Here is a 16,971-nt window from a genome sequence, read left to right as displayed (position 1 = left end):
AGCAGGTGTGTGCTCGTCTGGTGTTGAGTGCGAGTAGGATGCTGTTGAGTGCGAGGAGGATGCTAGCATCATAGCGGAGACTTGCATTGTGGCGTTCGCGGGGTCAGGGCTTCTGGAGCTGGGCGCGGACAGGCGGAGAAGGGCTTGCCTTTGGTGCGCCATAGAAGGGGAGGTGGGAGGGAGGAGCAGCTGGGAGGCAGGAACTAGCGAGCGAAACAGAGGCGAAGGGGACAGTGTAAATAAAGCAAAACAGAATAAGACAGCTGAAAACAGTAAAAAACCAGAACAAAATACAAAAATCAAGAGGCACAAAATACAAAAGGCTGAGGGGGGGGGGAGCTGACTCACAGCAGCAGCGAACTTGCAGCGGCTGAAGGTACAAACACACAGGTGGTTCTGTGCGGCATGGGGTGCGGCCTAACCTGCAAGCACATATGTATCTATACTACTATTATAAAGGAAGAACTTTGCACCTTTGAGGCGGGTAAACTCGGGAACCACAGCGCCAATCCACACACCCGATACACCGTTGGAATCGCCAGGGTGTGTAGATGGTTATAGGCTATATAAATTTTAAAAAAAACGTTATTTAAAAAATTAACATTAAAAAAAAAGTAGTCCCTTCGAAGTAGCGCCGGCCGCGGCCTGCGTGCTGACGTCAGGAGCGCGGGGAGGAGCGGCGTCCAGGAACGCAAGGAGGAGCGGTGGACATGGCGCGGGGGAGGAGCGGTGACGAACGGCGGAATGGCGATGAGGCCCGGCGGACAGGCGGGAGGAGCGGTAAGCGGCGGAGCGGTGAAATGAGGAGCGCGGGGAAGGAGCGGCGGCTGAAGTAAGGCTCCGGCCAGGCGGGGTCGAGGCAGGCGGGGGTCGGGGCGGGCGGGGGCCCGGGCTGCTTGACAATGTCGGGGCGGGCGGGGGGCCGGGCTGCTGCACAATGTGCGGTGAAATGAGGAGCGCAGGGGAGGAGCGGCGGCTGAGGTAAGGCTCCGGGCAGGCGGGGGTCGGGGCAGGCAGGTGACGGGGCGGGCGGAGGCCCAGGCTGGTTGACAATGTCGGGGCGGGCAGGGGGCCGGGCTGCTGCACAATGTCGGGGCGGGCAGGGGTCGGGGAAGCCTGATTGCTCCCGGACAAGGTCGGGACGGGCTGCTAGTATTTATATAAAACAATGGCAGTGATGTAATAGACTGGTATATGCATATAAAACAATGGCAGGGGTGTAATAGATGGGTATATGCATATAAAACAATGACAGGGGTGTAATAGACTGGTATATGCATATAAAACAATGGCAGAGGTGTAATAGACTGGTATATGCATATAAAACAATGACAGGGGTGTAATAGACTGGTATATGCATATAAAACAATGGCAGGGGCGTAATAGACTGGTATATGCATATAAAACAATGGCAGGGGTGTAATAGACTGGTATATGCATATAAAACAATGGCAGGGATGTAATAGACTATATAAACTTTAAAAAATAGCAGAGATGTAATAGACTGGTAGATACAGAGGGATCAGTGGCAAACGTGAATTGACTGACATATACACTCCAGACAGAAAGACATACACTCTGAGGAGAATATAGCATAGCGGGTACACAACCTTTACATTATCGAATAGCTTGACTTGTGCTGTGTAGGGAAGAGACAATCTTTCTCAGTGTTTCTAACCCAGCAGGTGGCCATGCCAATGTAGTAGTGCCACCTACAATGCCATCCATGTAGTTAGTACACTTATTGATTGAAACGGATTTAGACTGATGTTCTAGATCAATAAGCCGCATAACTACTAACTGCCATGTCTTAGAATAAGAAAAGAATGACATACTAAAAGAGCACTGCCCCTGCATTAGACAGAAGTTTGCACTGCCCCTTCTATGCATGAGACAGAAGCTTGCACTGCTACTTTGTGTGTGAGACAGAAGCTTGCACTGTCCCTTCTCTGTGAGAGACAGAAGCTTGCACTGCCCCTTCTCTGAGAGAGACAGAAGCTTGCACTGCCCCTTCTCTGTGAGAGACAGAAGCTTGCACTGCCCCTTCTCTGTGAGAGACAGAAGCTTGCACTGCCCCTTCTCTGCATGAGACAGAAGCGTGCACTGCCCCTTCTCTGCATTAGACAGGAGCTTGCACTGCCCCTTCTCTGCATGAGGCAGAAGCTTGCACTGCTTCTCTGTCTGAGACAGAAGCTTGCATTGCTTCTCTGTCTGAGACAACAGCATACCCTGCTTCTCTGTGTGAGACAGAAGCTTGCACTGCCTTTCTCTGTGTGACACAGAAGCTTGCACTGCCCCTTCTCTGTGTGAGACAGAAGCGTGCACTGCCCCTTCTCTGTGTGAGACAACAGCATACCCTGCTTCTCTGTGTGAGACAGAAGCTTGCACTGCCTTTCTCTGTGTGACACAGAAGCTTGCACTGTCCCATCTCTGTGTGAGACAAAAGCTTACACTGTCCTTTCTCTGCATGAGACAGAAGCTTACACTGCCCTTCTCTGTGTGAGACAGAGGCTTGCACTGCCCTTCTCTATGTGAGACAGAAGCCTACCCTGCTTCTCTGTGTGAGACAGAAGCTTGCACTGCCTCTTCTCTGTGGAGACAGAAGGTGACACTGCTGTTCTGTGTGAGACAGAAGCTTGCACTGCCCCTTCTCTGTGAGAGACAGAAGCTTGCACTGCCCCTTCTCTGTGTGAGACAGAAGCTTGCACTGCCCCTTCTCTGTGAGAGACAGAAGCTTGCACTTGCTCCTTCTCTGTGAGAGACAGAAGCTTGCACTGCCCCTTCTCTGTGAGAGACAGAAGCTTGCACTGCCCCTTCTCTGTGAGAGACAGAAGCTTGAACTGCCCCTTCTCTGTGAGAGACAGAAGCTTGCACTGCCTTTTCTCTGTGTGAGACAGAAGCTTGCACTGCCCCTTCTCTGCATGGGACAGAAGCTTGCACTGCAGTAAAGACATCACGGACTTCATCACTCCACACGCGCTCCCCTCCAAAGAGTACATCCTTCTGGGAGACCTCAACTTTCACCTCGAAAAGAACAACGACCGCAACACCACCACCCTCTTGGACAACCTCGCCAACCTCGGACTTAAACAACTGGTCACCTCCCCCACCCACATCGCAGGCCACACACTCGACCCCATCTTCTCCTCCAGCAAACATGTCTCCTTCAGCCATACTACGGATCTCCTCTGGACTGACCACAGCTGCGTTCACTTCACCTACAACAAGCCGAAACACATCAACCACCTCCAACCAACTCTACAAAGAAACTGGAACAAAATCACCATCGACCAGATCTCCTCATCGCTCCTTCTAAACACCCCTGCCCACTCTTCTAACCCAGACCAAGCCGCCGCACACCTCACCCTATGGCTATCCAACACCGCCGACACCTTAGCACCACTGAAAAAACGTCAAAGCAAACCTGGCAGCAAGAAGGCCTCATGGTTCAACGATGATCTTAAGAAGTCCAAGAAACTCTGCCGCTCCCTTGAAAAGGCCTGGAAAAAGAACCCAACCACCAGCACCAAGGACGCCTTCAAAAACGCCACCCGCATACACCACCAACTAATCCGAAAGGCCAAGAAAACAGCATTCAAGGATCGACTAGACAACAACGCCCACAACAGCAAGGAACTTTTCAACATCGTCAAGGAATTTACCAATCCCTCAGCCAACTCCAACGACATCACCCCCTCTCAAGCCCTCTGCGACTCCCTAGCATCATTCTTCCACAACAAAATTGCTGACATCCACAACAGCTTCGACAACCAACCCGGAGACCAACCCACCCAACCATACGATGAACATTCTCCCCCCCTGAACACCCTTAACGACTGGAACCCAATCTCCACGGAGGACACCATCCGCCTGATGAACTCCATCCACTCAGGATCCCCCACAGACCCATGTCCTCACCACATCTTCAACAAAGCAAACTCCATCATAGCACCACACCTCCGAGACGTCATCAACTGCTCCCTCAACTCCGCAACCTTCCCGGAAAGCTGGAAACACGCCGAACTCAACGCCCTCCTGAAAAAACCCACAGCGGACCCCACCGAACTCAAAAATTACCGCCCCATATCACTCCTCCCTTTCCCGGCCAAAGTCATCGAGAAAGCCGTCAACAACCAGCTCGCCGCTTTCCTCGAAGCCAACAAATCCCTCGACTCCTCACAATCTGGCTTCCGAGCAAAACACAGCACTGAGACCGCCCTCATCGCAGCAACAGACGACATTCGAACACTACTGGATAATGGAGACACAGTCGCCCTCATCCTCCTCGACCTCTCCGCTGCCTTCGACACAGTCTGCCATAGCACCCTTCTACAACGCCTCAGAAACATCGGAATACAAGGAAAAGCGCTTGATTGGATCACCTCGTTCCTCACCGGAAGAACCCAGAAAGTCCGCCTTCCACCATTCAAGTCCGAGGCCTCCGAAGTCATCTGTGGAGTACCACAAGGATCCTCACTCAGTCCCACCCTCTTCAACGTATACATGAGCCCCCTTGCGGCCATCGCACGCCAACACAACCTCAACATCATCTCTTACGCGGATGACACTCAACTGATCCTTTCTCTCACCAATGACCCCAACACCGCCAAAACTAACCTACACGAAGGAATGAAAGAAGTTGCCGAATGGATGAAACACAGCCGTCTGAAACTGAATTCAGATAAAACAGAAGTCCTCATCTTAGGTACATCCCCCTCTGCATGGGACGACTCGTGGTGGCCGGAAGCCCTTGGAAAAGCACCCATCCCGACAGACCACGCACGGAACCTAGGCTTTATCCTGGATTCTTCACTTTCAATGAACAGACAAGTCAGCGCCGTATCCTCATCCTGCTTCAACATTCTTCGCATGCTCAAAAAAACATTTCGTTGGATCCCCACCGAGACCAGAAAAACAGTCACCCATGCTCTGGTCACGAGCCGACTGGACTGCGGAAACACCCTCTACGCAGGAACTACCGCTAAACTCCAGAAGAAACTCCAACGAATCCAAAACGCCTCAGCCAGGATCATATTAGACATCCCGCGTAACGAACACATCTCTGGTCACCTGAGAGACCTCCACTGGCTACCCGTCAACAAGAGGATCACTTTCCGACTGCTAACCCACGCTCACAAATCACTCTACGACATCGGACCAGAATGCCTCAACTCACGACTGTCCTTCTACACCCCCTCCCGCCAACTGCGCTCTTCCAACCAAGCCCTCGCCACTGTACCTCGCCTCAACAAGACAACCATGGGAGGCAGATCCTTCTCATACCTGGCTGCTAAAACATGGAACTCACTCCCCACTTACCTTCGCCTTACCCAGAACCACCTTGCATTCAGAAAGCAACTTAAAACGTGGATATTTGACAAATAATCCTCTTCCCCTCCCTAAGCGCCTTGAGACCCTCTGGGTATGTAGTGCGCTATATAAATCCTATGACTTGACTTGCTGGAGCATTCCTTTGATAAAGCGATGTTTGTGGGCGATTGAGGGTAATTATCTGCGCAACGTTTCTACAACCAAAATTGCCTTCTAACTGGGCCTGCAGCCATGATGACCAGATCAAATAATTTACCCATGTTTTGCTAACTACTTTTTGGGGATCATGTTGGGGTATGTTTGGAAATATTAGTTTTGTTCGCGCTCTATAAAACATTCAAAATAAAAAATTACCAGATCTTTGAGTGAATTGTGGTAGGTAAAAGGTTCACCATAAATTACTTTGTATCAATCATTGTTTTCAAATAAAGCTCACTGCAAATAGCAGAATAGAACATCTTAATTGCAACAAATAATTTCCCCTGTGCTATTACTGTATATTCTAAATCAATTCCAGCCAGCATAAACTACAAGCTCAACCTTGCTTTCATACCAAGACATATTAGTACATTACTGTTCAGTCTGCATAAGGCCTTTGAGCATACAATGGCAAACAAACACACACAGAGGCACAGACACACAAAATCTCATGCAAGACAAAGGCAGTTAGTCATAATTACACACAGAGGGACTCAGGCAGGCATATAGACGCGTACTCACTTAAGCAGGCATGTAGAGAGACAGACACCAATGAGTACAGAGGTGCAGGCAGACAGACATAAAATGTGTTTGTTGAGGCATGGTAAGCAAAGTAAGGCATGCAGGGGATACAGGCGGGGCACTCAAATAGACACACATTGGTATATATGGAAACATATAAAAGATCTGCACATATAAGCATAGCAACACACTCAGGCATACCAATGCACAAAGAGTCAAATATTGTTTTATAATTTGAAATCGAGTTGCTACTAATACTCATTTATAATTTTAAAATTTTGAATGTAAATACTTTTAGTAATTGTGGAAAATGTGCCTTTTCTGCATGCTATCTCATTTCACTCCTATGTACATCTTTATGAATATCTTCATCGTACACAGTTCAGTCCATTAAATCTTCCATCACCCACAAAAACCCTTCCTTGAGGCTTTTCTGGGTCAGCAGGCCTCAGCCACATGCTCCAGCCCTGTTGCCGCCAGAGTTACTTCCTCCGGTACAGGGAGTATCTCCTGATCTTTAGGTGACGACACGTCATTCTATGGATATTCTGTTAGTATGCCAATCATATTGTTCCATATCTCTAAATCATGTGCCATTGTATCTTCCTTCTCTATTTCCTTTATCCTTCTTTCCTCATACAGAGATCACCCCAACAAATCCCTCTTTACTGCCTGAATCTTGTGTCACTCAGGGGATAACCAACGTATTGTGATCATTTTTTTTGCTAAGAGCAACTCAACACCACAAATCAATACTACCTTATTTTCTTCTTGGGCTTTGGGATTTTCCTTAGAAGAGACAGTGTTTGAGAGAAGTCTCTCTCCTGATGGTTAACAGATCTTGTAATCTCATCACCACTGCCTACCTCCATGCCCCTGCATGCAGGTGCGTTGTAAGCCCCCCACTTTACCAGCTACAGTGGGAGTGGGTCAGGTTCCCTTGCTTCACTTGCTTTGGTTCAAAGTTGGGGGTATTTACATTTTCTGGCTACTCTTTTGCCTGCATGTCCAGGTCCTGTGTACAAATGTGGTATCCTGGCTCTTACATTTCAGGCATGTCGATGATGTACTCGGATATATCCTGCTCAGCTTCACAGGTGTAAAGTATGTGCGGGGTAGGAAGTGAAAGTGTGGTAACCTAGCATTGCTAGCTACAATAAGGCACATACTCTCTGCTTCTCTCTGGTCTTCTAGAGGTTCTTGTAGGTCATTATCCTTTGCCTGCCTTGCTCTCAGAGATATCTTCTCCCTGTCATCCCTTAATGCTGCATGTAATTGGGAGATCAGCCCACCTACCTCTTGTGCCTGTTTTCAACATCACTGTAGTGTCCTGGTGGACACGTTCTAGTCTTTCTGCAACCTGTAACCCACACTATACACCCACCCACCACCGGTGTCACTAGTCAGGTTAACATGGTCAATAAAGGGGGCCGAGCGCACGTGCTCGAGGCCAGTTTTACTAACCCACTACCTTGTGTCTGCGTCCCTCATTACAGCGCCATGTGGGCCTAAGGCCCAATACTACACTGGCGACGAGGCGGGTAGCCAGACTCGTGTGCCTACTGCCCTGCACCTCCTCATTCCTTGTGGGGCAGGAAAGGAGCCCGGCAAGCGGCACCCCCACCGAGCTGTGTGCGGCCACCCGTGACTGCTCTCCGTATCGGAGGAGAGACTACCAGAGACCAACCGCGCATCGCCCCCGCCGGCGTCAGAGGTAGAGGTGAGGACATGGGTCCCTAATGAGGGCCAGAACCCCGCTATTTTGGCGATGTACCGGCTGCCACGCCTACCGGTACGTGTATAAGGCCCGGCGATCCACGAGTGCAACCCAGTTCCACTGACTCTCACCGGTGCCGCCAACACCCACCCAACACCGCCCAACAGAGCAAACTGCCCGCACCGGCAGTCCCACTTCGGTACTGCCTGCCGGTTCCCCGTGTGACAGCCAGGACACTCACCGCACGCCAGGCGGCGCAGCGAACTCCCGAGGCTGGTGAGAGCACCGACCTCCGTGGGGACTGAGAGGGCGGTTGGGGAACCATAACACAGCTGCCCAGCGCCGCCACGGCCCACCCGAAGCAGAGGATGCCGCCTCCCATCGGTGCTGCCTGGAACACACACAGCGCTCTGCATTACCCGGAGACGTGGACCTGGTCGCCGCAGCGCCACCTGCTGGTCTCACGCCGCACCTGCATCTCGGCCCAGTGTAAGTGCTGCATTACACGACCTCCAGCCTAGACCAAGGCGCATTACCGCCCGGCCCCTTAGGCGGCTAACCAGAGCGCCAGGCGAGGAAGCGACCTGCCTGTCCCACCTGCCCTGCACCGCACAAAAGAGCAAGACAGCAGGAAGCGTCAGAATTCCCATTTTCCTTATTGAGTACAGCCCCCAAAGAAACAAACAGTCGGAGAAAGGCCCGCAGCTTCCAGCAACAGACTGCTGAAAGGCCTGGAAACAGACACACAGCGCTGCACCAGGTGGTCATTTGTGACATTGCACCCTCATACAGCCCCATGAAGCAAGCCCTACACACCAAGGCACTAAGGCAGGTTCAGGACCAGCGGAGGCAAGAGTCAGCCCCCATCCCAGGTCGTCGCTCTAAGGAGAGAGCTGTTGCATACACTACAGCAACAGACTCTCGCATCCCACACTGCAAGGGCACCCTGCTTTTGCCACTGGGGAGCATCGCCCCCGCACGCGCCTGCATCACCCTACAGGAACACTGCGAGGCCTGGGAGAGTGCCAATGCGAGAAAAAAAAAGCATCTGCAGTAACTCCATCCCAAGTAGCAAGACAGTTACTGCACTGAGCCCGGCACGGCTCCCACAACACCCCAAAACCTGCAGCACTCTGGGCAAGCCACCGCGACTACCACTGCACCACGTGGCAGCTCTCTAGATGCCACACACTAAGGGACGGACTGACTGCCTAGCCAGAGCAACTAGCCAGTTGTACCTCGCGACCATCAACACAAACCGCACCAGAGGCTATAAGAGACACCCAAACGCCCCACTACCCTGCCAGAAGTGGCGGCCCAGCCCACTAACTGTCCACCGCGAACGGCTGCAGACCTACGACCACCGGAGTGGCACTGTACCCCATGGACCAGCTGCACCAGGGCACCACACAGCGTCCCGCTAACTGATCGGCAACAGCAGCCAGCAGATCACAGAGTGCGCACCACCATCACCAGGAAGACTGCCTGCTCACGCCCCGCAGCTGAAACGGACTCTCCAGGTGAATGCCACACTTGAGCCCCAAGGTGCCCCAAGCTGCGCCAGCACAAGACAGCATCACAGAGGCAAGAGCACCGCCTGCCACCTCTACGAGGTACGGGGAGTGACTGACAAATCCCTGCAAGGAACTGCAAGAAACACAAGCATCAACTTCGACGACAACCCCCCTAGCAACAGTGGACAACCAGCCAAGACGGCAATATCTCAAGGGAAATACCCTAACGACAGCGCAAGGAAAGACCGGTGTGGAACAGCACCACCCGTGGACACTCAACGCAACCACCAGCAGCGCCGACCTCGTGTCATCTGCTCCTCCCAGAACACAGGCACCCCACGTGCCAGGAAGGCGTCCAAGAAGAGAACCGAGTAAGCAAAGAGCACACCAAGCCAGAAACGCGCAGAAAGCCGCGCCTGTACACCTGACTGCACAGTCAGCACCCCGGAGACCTCTCCACAAAGAAGCCCTGCTGCAGGCCAAGGACCACCCACGGTGTCCTCCATCACACTGCCTCAAGACGGAGTCGGCCGTGACCCAAGACCAGCAAGAGAGGAGCCGCACACCCCACGTGGCAAGCCGCCACAGCACCAGGCACTCTAACAATCAGCGACACAAGACCGAACGTCATGTCACCCAGCAAGCAAGGAACACGTCACCAAGTGACTAGTCCAGACAAGCAGGCAAGAGCAAAAGCAGAAGCCGGCGCCATGACAGCGCCACCTCGATGTCCAAACGCAACGCCCTCGGAGAAAAGAAGAAAAGTGACAGCCCTGTCACCCCGAAGACCGTATGAGCACAGGTAGGCTGAACAAGCCAACAAAGGGAGAAGACCGAGGACTCACAGCCAGCCAAGAGCACGCCCTGACACACCAGACAGCTACCAAGGCGGACCAGCGTCCCTGGATACAGCCTCATGGATGAGCCGAACGTAAGCCGCAGCAAGCACCAACCGCGTCTCATCCTAACGCTTCCCCAGGCGACCACCCGTCCCTGAGCGTCGGCAGTCTAAGTCAATCGCATCCCTGCTCCTGTCCGCAGATGCCACAGGTGAAGATCAGCACTGAGTGCCCACCCTCACACCGCCTCAAGATGGAGTCGGCAGTGGCCCCACAACAGGCAAGAGAGGATCCCCACACTCTACGTGTCAAACCACCACAGACACTCTACCTCAGCAAGGTAGAGGCACAGGGTGCCAAGTCTCTCCGGACATCCAACACTCCCAGCAAGTCACCAACACCTGCCATCCCGAGTCACCACATGGCTGGCAACCACCATCACCCCAGCCATCAGCACCTGCGTCAAACAACACCACTGCCAGAGATCGGCAGAGTGGACTGGCAATAGGTGCAAGGAGTTCAAATAAGACATGGTCCGCGAGCATGGACCAATGAACTTCGACATCATCAAGAACCAGAAGTAAAACTATCAACAGAAGAAGGTCGCGGCGACCGGTCCAGTCACAGAGTGAAAAGAAGACAGTGTCCTAGAGCCGGGACAAGACCAGAAGGAAACGGGTGGAGTGCACGCCGCTTGGAGAAGCCTGGTCAGGAGGACAAGAGCAGCAAGAGGACCGGACCGCGTCGCGAGGAAGAAGAGAAGAAAGGAATCGAAGGGCATGGTGCCACCAGAAACAATAACGTCCAGGAAGTTGTGAAGAGGTGTGGCAAGCCAACACGCACCAGAAGAGAAGGTAACATGCGCCACAACATCGAGTACAAGGACATACATGTCCAGGGGAACATCGGTAGCACCAGGAGAAAAACAGGCATCTACTTACAAGTCCTCTGACAACCCGTCGGCTGCAGGAATGAACAGGGTGGACCATTGGCAACACCCACCTTTGGGATTGAGCGGAAGTCTGGATGGGGAGAGCGCTCAGACATCCGGCAGAAGGAGAACTGACCACTCCACACCAGCCTGTGGATATCCAAGGGGCAAAGGCCTCAGGGACACCGGTGGCAGAGGGTCCCGACAAGAGAGATGGATCCATCGGCGTCTACCCTGTACGTCCCAGGAAGAAGAGGAACTTGTGCACAAAGGCAGGAGTCAACAACCACCCTCCAGGCAGAGCTACGGACTCTGAGGTAGTACTCTCATCGTCTCCTCCATTCACACGCAAACTGTGGAGTTGGAGCAACGCTGCGGAGAACACCCAGCCCAGGAAACCTGATGAAGAGGGCCTCCGGGATATCTCGTGGCAGGGGAACACCCGCGAGAGGGGCGTCCTAGTGAGAAGGATGTCTTTCAACTACTCCTCCTTTGCAAAGAGAAGCCACGCTGCCTACACTAAAGAAACCAGGACTGAGTGGTAAAAAAACAACATCCATCCAATCTACCGTCTTGTCATCTGTTTGTCGTCACCCCAAGAGCGAGGCTGAAAATCCAGAAGGGTACATCTACGGAGCACCAGGACGTCGTGCCCATGTGAACTAATAGTTCCAGCTGCAAGTTTCCACCGTCGTCATCCGTCAAGCAGCTGAAGAGACTTTTGTAAAAATTGTGACAACAGTGTATTGTGTGTTTATTTCCTCCCGCAGGTTCAGACTTTGTTCCTTTCATTTTTATTAAAGTTTGTGAGGAATGTAGTGTCCTGATGGACACGTTCTAGTCTTTCTGCAACCTGTAACCCACACTATACACCCACCCACCACCGGCGTCACGAGTCAGGTGAGCCGGTCAATAAAGTGGGCCGAGTGCACGTGCTCGAGGCCAGTTTTACTAACCTACTAGCTTGTGTCTGCATCCCTCATTACAGCGCCATGTGGGCCTAAGGCCCAACACTACACACTACAATCGCTTCCAATGTGTGGGAGAGATGGAAAGGCTCATTAAAGGGCATTGGAGTGAATGAAAGAAAAATATGACAAAATGAACTCACTGCATGGTGTGGAGCATTGCGGCACTTCAACCGTTCTGGCATAAAATACATTCCTGCAACAGACAAAGATAGGTGGATTTGCTATTAAAGATCTGCACATCAAGTCATGTCCCCTTCTTGTAGCAATAGTTATTCCAAATACAGAATCCAATGCCACTATGTTGTTGGATACTTATCCACCTCAAGCATCAAAAAAAGACTTTCTGCCCACGTAAACTGTCAGATTGTCAGATCAATATAAACAAAACACCAACGCACATCCCACATAGTCACATTTTCTCCTCTGTTTTTCTCCTCTGTGCAGTCAGCACTCTTTTTTCCTTTCAATTGACAAAAACTTCTGGGATAGGAGGAAATCACTACAAACAACACTTACTATTTTTGGGCCTCATTCTTGTCAAGCGGGACATTGCCCAAACATGAAAGGGGACCTCCCCGCCGTCAATGGGTGCGTGGAGAAAGGCCATGGACAGATGTATGGGGGCTGAAATTGCGTTGTACCAAAAACATAGGAAGTATGGTCTCGTTGGGCAACATACCGCGGCATAGATATGCCCCCCCTGCCTTCCCCAGACCCTCCTTAAACCAGGTAATCCAATCAAGATAGGTAGGTTGAGTCGCTCTGTCACCTACACACGTACACCTGGACATTTTCCCCACAGTGAAACATGTAGTAACCTGTGCCAAGTTTAGTTATTGTGCCTGTCTGTTCACAGGCAATATTGTTTGGATAAAATTGGTACTTTCTCATACAAACTGTATCCGAAATATATGCTTTGGGCACCGCCCGTCATGTACCGTAAAACTCAATAGAATTTGTTATTAAAAAGAAAATTCACTGAAAGATTGCTGAAATAAACCAGGGCTTAGTGCTTAAAACAATTAGGTCAACCCCCTGATTTAAGTTTAGTGGATGGACTACTCCTTCACAAATGTGATGGAAATTCCTTCTACCATATTACAAGTGTCATAGGATACAGTGGATGAGATATTCTTTAAGATTGTGGTGTAGTATACCCTCTGCCAAACTCTTGATCAAGCCCTTAATTGGCTCTGTACGCAGTGTGTCTGTGTCTGTAGCCACACAGTTTCTGGAACTGTATGGTGGTCATTATTTTGTTCTTTTTCAATAGACTCTCTTCGTCATGTGCCACTTTGCACTTTCCAGAGATGAGATCAACTTCCCGGAGCCGGACCGGTTCCTGCCCCAGCGCTGGCTGCGGGATGGTGGCATGAAGCACCATCCCTTCAGCTCCATCCCCTTTGGATATGGAGTACGAGCCTGCGTGGGCCGGCGAATCGCAGAGCTGGAGATGCACTTGGCACTGTCACGGGTGAGTAGGCGGTTTATGTTCCTCGCTTGAAGGTGATGCCTCTATGGGAAATGCAAGTCCACCATTGGATTGGATTGGATTGGATTGATATTTGTATAGCGTGATAGCTACCCGCAGGCGTCCTAGCGCTTAAGAGTAACGGGTGTATATGGCAGGGACTGGTTATCTACTAAAAAGAAGGGTTTTTAATTTTTTCCGGAAGATCAGGAGGTTGGGTTCTGATCGGAGGGGGATTGGAAGGGAGTTCCAGAGTTTTGCCGCATTTACTCAAAACATCCTGCCTCCGCTCCTCTCTCTTCTGATCCTGGGAATGGTAGCTTGGAAGGTCTGGGCTGATCTACGCTGTCTGTTAGGATGGTAGGGGGTGATCAGGGTGTGGTTTAGATTTGCTCCTTTCCTCCAGTAGGCACGGTGGGCAATGCACATGATTTTAAAGTTGATTCTTTCCCTCACTGGCAACCAGTGGAGATCTTTTAGTTCGGATTTCACGGATTGGCGGCGGGGGATGCGCAACAGAGTGCGGGCCGCACAGTTTTGAATCAACTGGAGTTTCTTAGGGTTAGTTGAGGGACTCCTAGATAGAGGGCATTCCCGAAATCAAGCCGGGAGAGAATCCGGCCCTGGACCATGATCTGTCTGGCTTTGAGCGGTAGGAGCGGAAGGATCTTCCGGATGAGTCTTAGGATGCCCATGCAGGTGGCAGATAGTTTGGTTGCCTGGTAGCCGAGAGACAGTGTATTATCCATCCAGATTCCCAGGCTCTTGATGGTATCTTTGGCTAGAGGTGCAGGGCCCAGAGCTGGTGGCCACATGGAGTCAATGGATGTCTGTGGGGGGTTACCCAGTACCATTAGCTCTGTCTTATCTCCGTTTAGTTTGAGATATGACTGGGTCATCCAAACACATACTGCCTCCATACATCCCCTCAAATCACTTGGTTGAGAAGAGGGGTGATTCAGAGTTACCACCAGCTGAGTGTCGTCAGCGTAGGACACAATTTGAACACCAAACGGGCGAACTATCTCAGCAAGGGGGCGCATGTATATGTTAAACAGTGTGGGGCTCAGGGAGGAGCCCTGAGGAACCCCACAACTGAGTGATTTACTGGATGAGGTGACATTACCCTCGCAAACTCGGAACGAGCGATCTGAGAGGAAGGACTGGAGCCAGGCTGCTGCTTTAGAGGTGACTCCTAGTTTGCATTAAAATATCGTGATTTACGGTGTCGAAAGCGGCACTGAGGTCCAATAAGATGATGGCCGCAGTGCCGCCCTGAGTGGAGGGCGTCCTAGTTTTCTTTCCTCTATACTCCTATCTTGTTCTCTCAGTCATCTCGCACCTGGATTATGGCAATGTTCTTTACCTAGGGGGAGGCCATGAAGCTCTTAGAAAGCAGAGTCTCTATCTCCCAGTCGCTCCTGAACCTTCATTGGCTCAGGATTGCAAGCAGAGTTAAGTTTAAGGCTCTTTGCTATATATTTAAAATCAAACAAGGTACTGCTCCTTCATATTTACAGGAACTCATTCATGTATATCACCCAAACGTTCTCTCAGGTCTTCCTGTAAGGGTGACTTAGTGTTTCCCAGATTTAAGTTGGTGAGAATGGGCGGTCGCTCGTTCTCCCACTTAGGCCCAACGATCTGGAATTCCCTGCCTACTTCATTGAAAACCGAAACCAACTATCTTAACTTTCGCAAAGGCCTCAAGACATGGCTTTTTCTGCAATAAGCTGCTTTTTGTTCTCTTTTCATTCTTTTAAGCTATCCCTTGGCGCCGGGAAACCCTGTGTGGGTAGCTGTGCGCCTTAAAAGTAAAATTAATGAATTCATTCAAACTTAATTAAGCACTATATTTTCATTTAATCTTTATACATTTATAACTTACTTTTTGGATTTTTGTCATTTTAGTCTTGTTTTACACATAAAATTAGTGTATATTCTTTTAACCCTGTGTGGAGTCTTTTTGTGGTGCTTTCATTTTGTTATGGTGTGTTGTGTTGCACAAATACTTTAAACATTGCCTCTTTAGATATGTCTGAACTGCTCTGTGTCAAGCTACCAGAAGGTGAGCACCATTTATGTTTTAGTGTGCACCTAGCTAACCCTGACTTGAGTGGTGGTCCCTACTTGGGCAAGGTGCATACCTCTGCCAACTAGAGAACCCATATCTAACACACAGGTATGCCTGAAATCCATGGATGAGCACTGTCACATGTATGCTTGAAACCCATAGATGAGCACTGTCACAGGCCTGCCTCATACCCGTTGATGAGCACTGTCACAGATATGCCTGATACCCATGGATGAACAGTGTCACTGGTGTGCCCAATGCCCATAAAAGAGCACTGTCTCAGGTATGCCTGAAACCCATGGATGAGCACTGTCACAGGTATGCCTGAATCCCACAGATGACCACTATCAGAGGTATGCCCAACCCCTGGTTAAGCACTGTCTCAGGTATGCCTGATATCCCTTGCTGAGCACTCTCACAAGTATGCCTGATATCCTTGCTGAGCACTGTCACAGGTATGCCTGAATCCCACAGATGACCACTGTCAGAGGTATGCCCAACCCCTGGTAAAGCACTGTCTCAGGTATGCCTGATATCCCTTGCTGAGCACTCTCACAAGTATGCCGGATTTTCCTTGCTGAGAGCACTGTCACAGGTATGCCTGATATCCCTAGTTGAGCACTGGCACAGGAATGCCTGATGCTCATGGATTAGCAGTGTCAATATGCCACCTCAGTGTGGACCAAGCCATAAGCATGCCCTATTATCCTGCCTTCTGTAATAACACACCTTCTGTCTTTACCTTGCAGATAATCCAGATGTTTGAAATAGGACCTGACCCGACGGGGGAGGAGGTGAAGCACATCTCACGCATTGTGCTGGCTGCAGACAGGCCGGTTAACCTGCAGTTCATCGAGAGGGTCCCAGCACTCTGATACCTGCCAGCACCGGGATCTTGATCCACCTGATACCCAGTGGTGCCTTACATCAGACAAACCAATCGTGTACAGCTGTTTGTTGGCAGACGTAGATGATGGATCATCCTCCCACTTGCAAATCACAGAAGAAACAAAACTGAGGAGTTTATCTTAGCTTTACAGCATTTTCTGAGTTACACTCAGCAATAGACTTTACTGAGAAAATCACTGGTTGTTTTCAGGCAGATATACCTAAAAAGGCTGTAGTGTGTACTAAGACAATTTGATTGCTCATTCACCCAACAACCTACCTACTCGCTCACTATCTTACCAACCTACTTCATATTCTCTGCCCCACAGTACCATTCACTAACTGATTAGTCTTTTTTCATATTACTAACTCACTACACTTACTACTTCATCAACCTACTTCCATATGCACTTACTCATTTACATCTTCAATGACTGACTGACTCAGTGATTCACTCATCACTCACACAGTCATCGCTTACTCCCTCATACATCCATACACACTCTCACTTCCTG

General features: G+C 50.5%; 1 protein-coding gene across 1 annotated transcript; it reads left to right on the top strand.

Annotated features, from left to right (window-relative positions):
• Window positions 1-13,302: 13,302 nt before the first annotated feature.
• LOC144822102 (sterol 26-hydroxylase, mitochondrial-like) lies at window positions 13,303-16,729 on the top strand. The gene is made up of 2 exons (XM_078679226.1): window positions 13,303-13,497; window positions 16,318-16,729. The coding sequence occupies exons 1-2, from the start codon at window positions 13,309-13,311 to the stop codon at window positions 16,441-16,443; spliced, it is 315 nt and encodes a 104-aa protein (XP_078535352.1). The 5' UTR covers window positions 13,303-13,308; the 3' UTR covers window positions 16,444-16,729.
• The last annotated feature ends 242 nt before the right edge of the window (window positions 16,730-16,971 follow it).

The sequence above is a fragment of the Lissotriton helveticus genome, chromosome 3_1 (genome assembly GCF_964261635.1).
Source record: "Lissotriton helveticus chromosome 3_1, aLisHel1.1, whole genome shotgun sequence".
NCBI classification, from domain to species: Eukaryota; Metazoa; Chordata; class Amphibia; order Caudata; family Salamandridae; genus Lissotriton; species Lissotriton helveticus.
Note: the sequence above shows the minus strand (reverse complement) of the source record. Positions and strands in the feature narration are given on the sequence as shown.

What these genes read in the sequence shown, in the direction of transcription:
- LOC144822102 (XM_078679226.1), top strand. Translation starts at nt 13,309, where the DNA reads ATGTGCCACTTTGCACTTTCCAGAGATGAGATCAACTTCCCGGAGCCG. An exon ending in TGCACTTGGCACTGTCACGG is followed by an intron (nt 13,498 to 16,317) that starts GTGAGTAGGCGG and finishes TTTACCTTGCAG; the next exon opens with ATAATCCAGATGTTTGAAAT.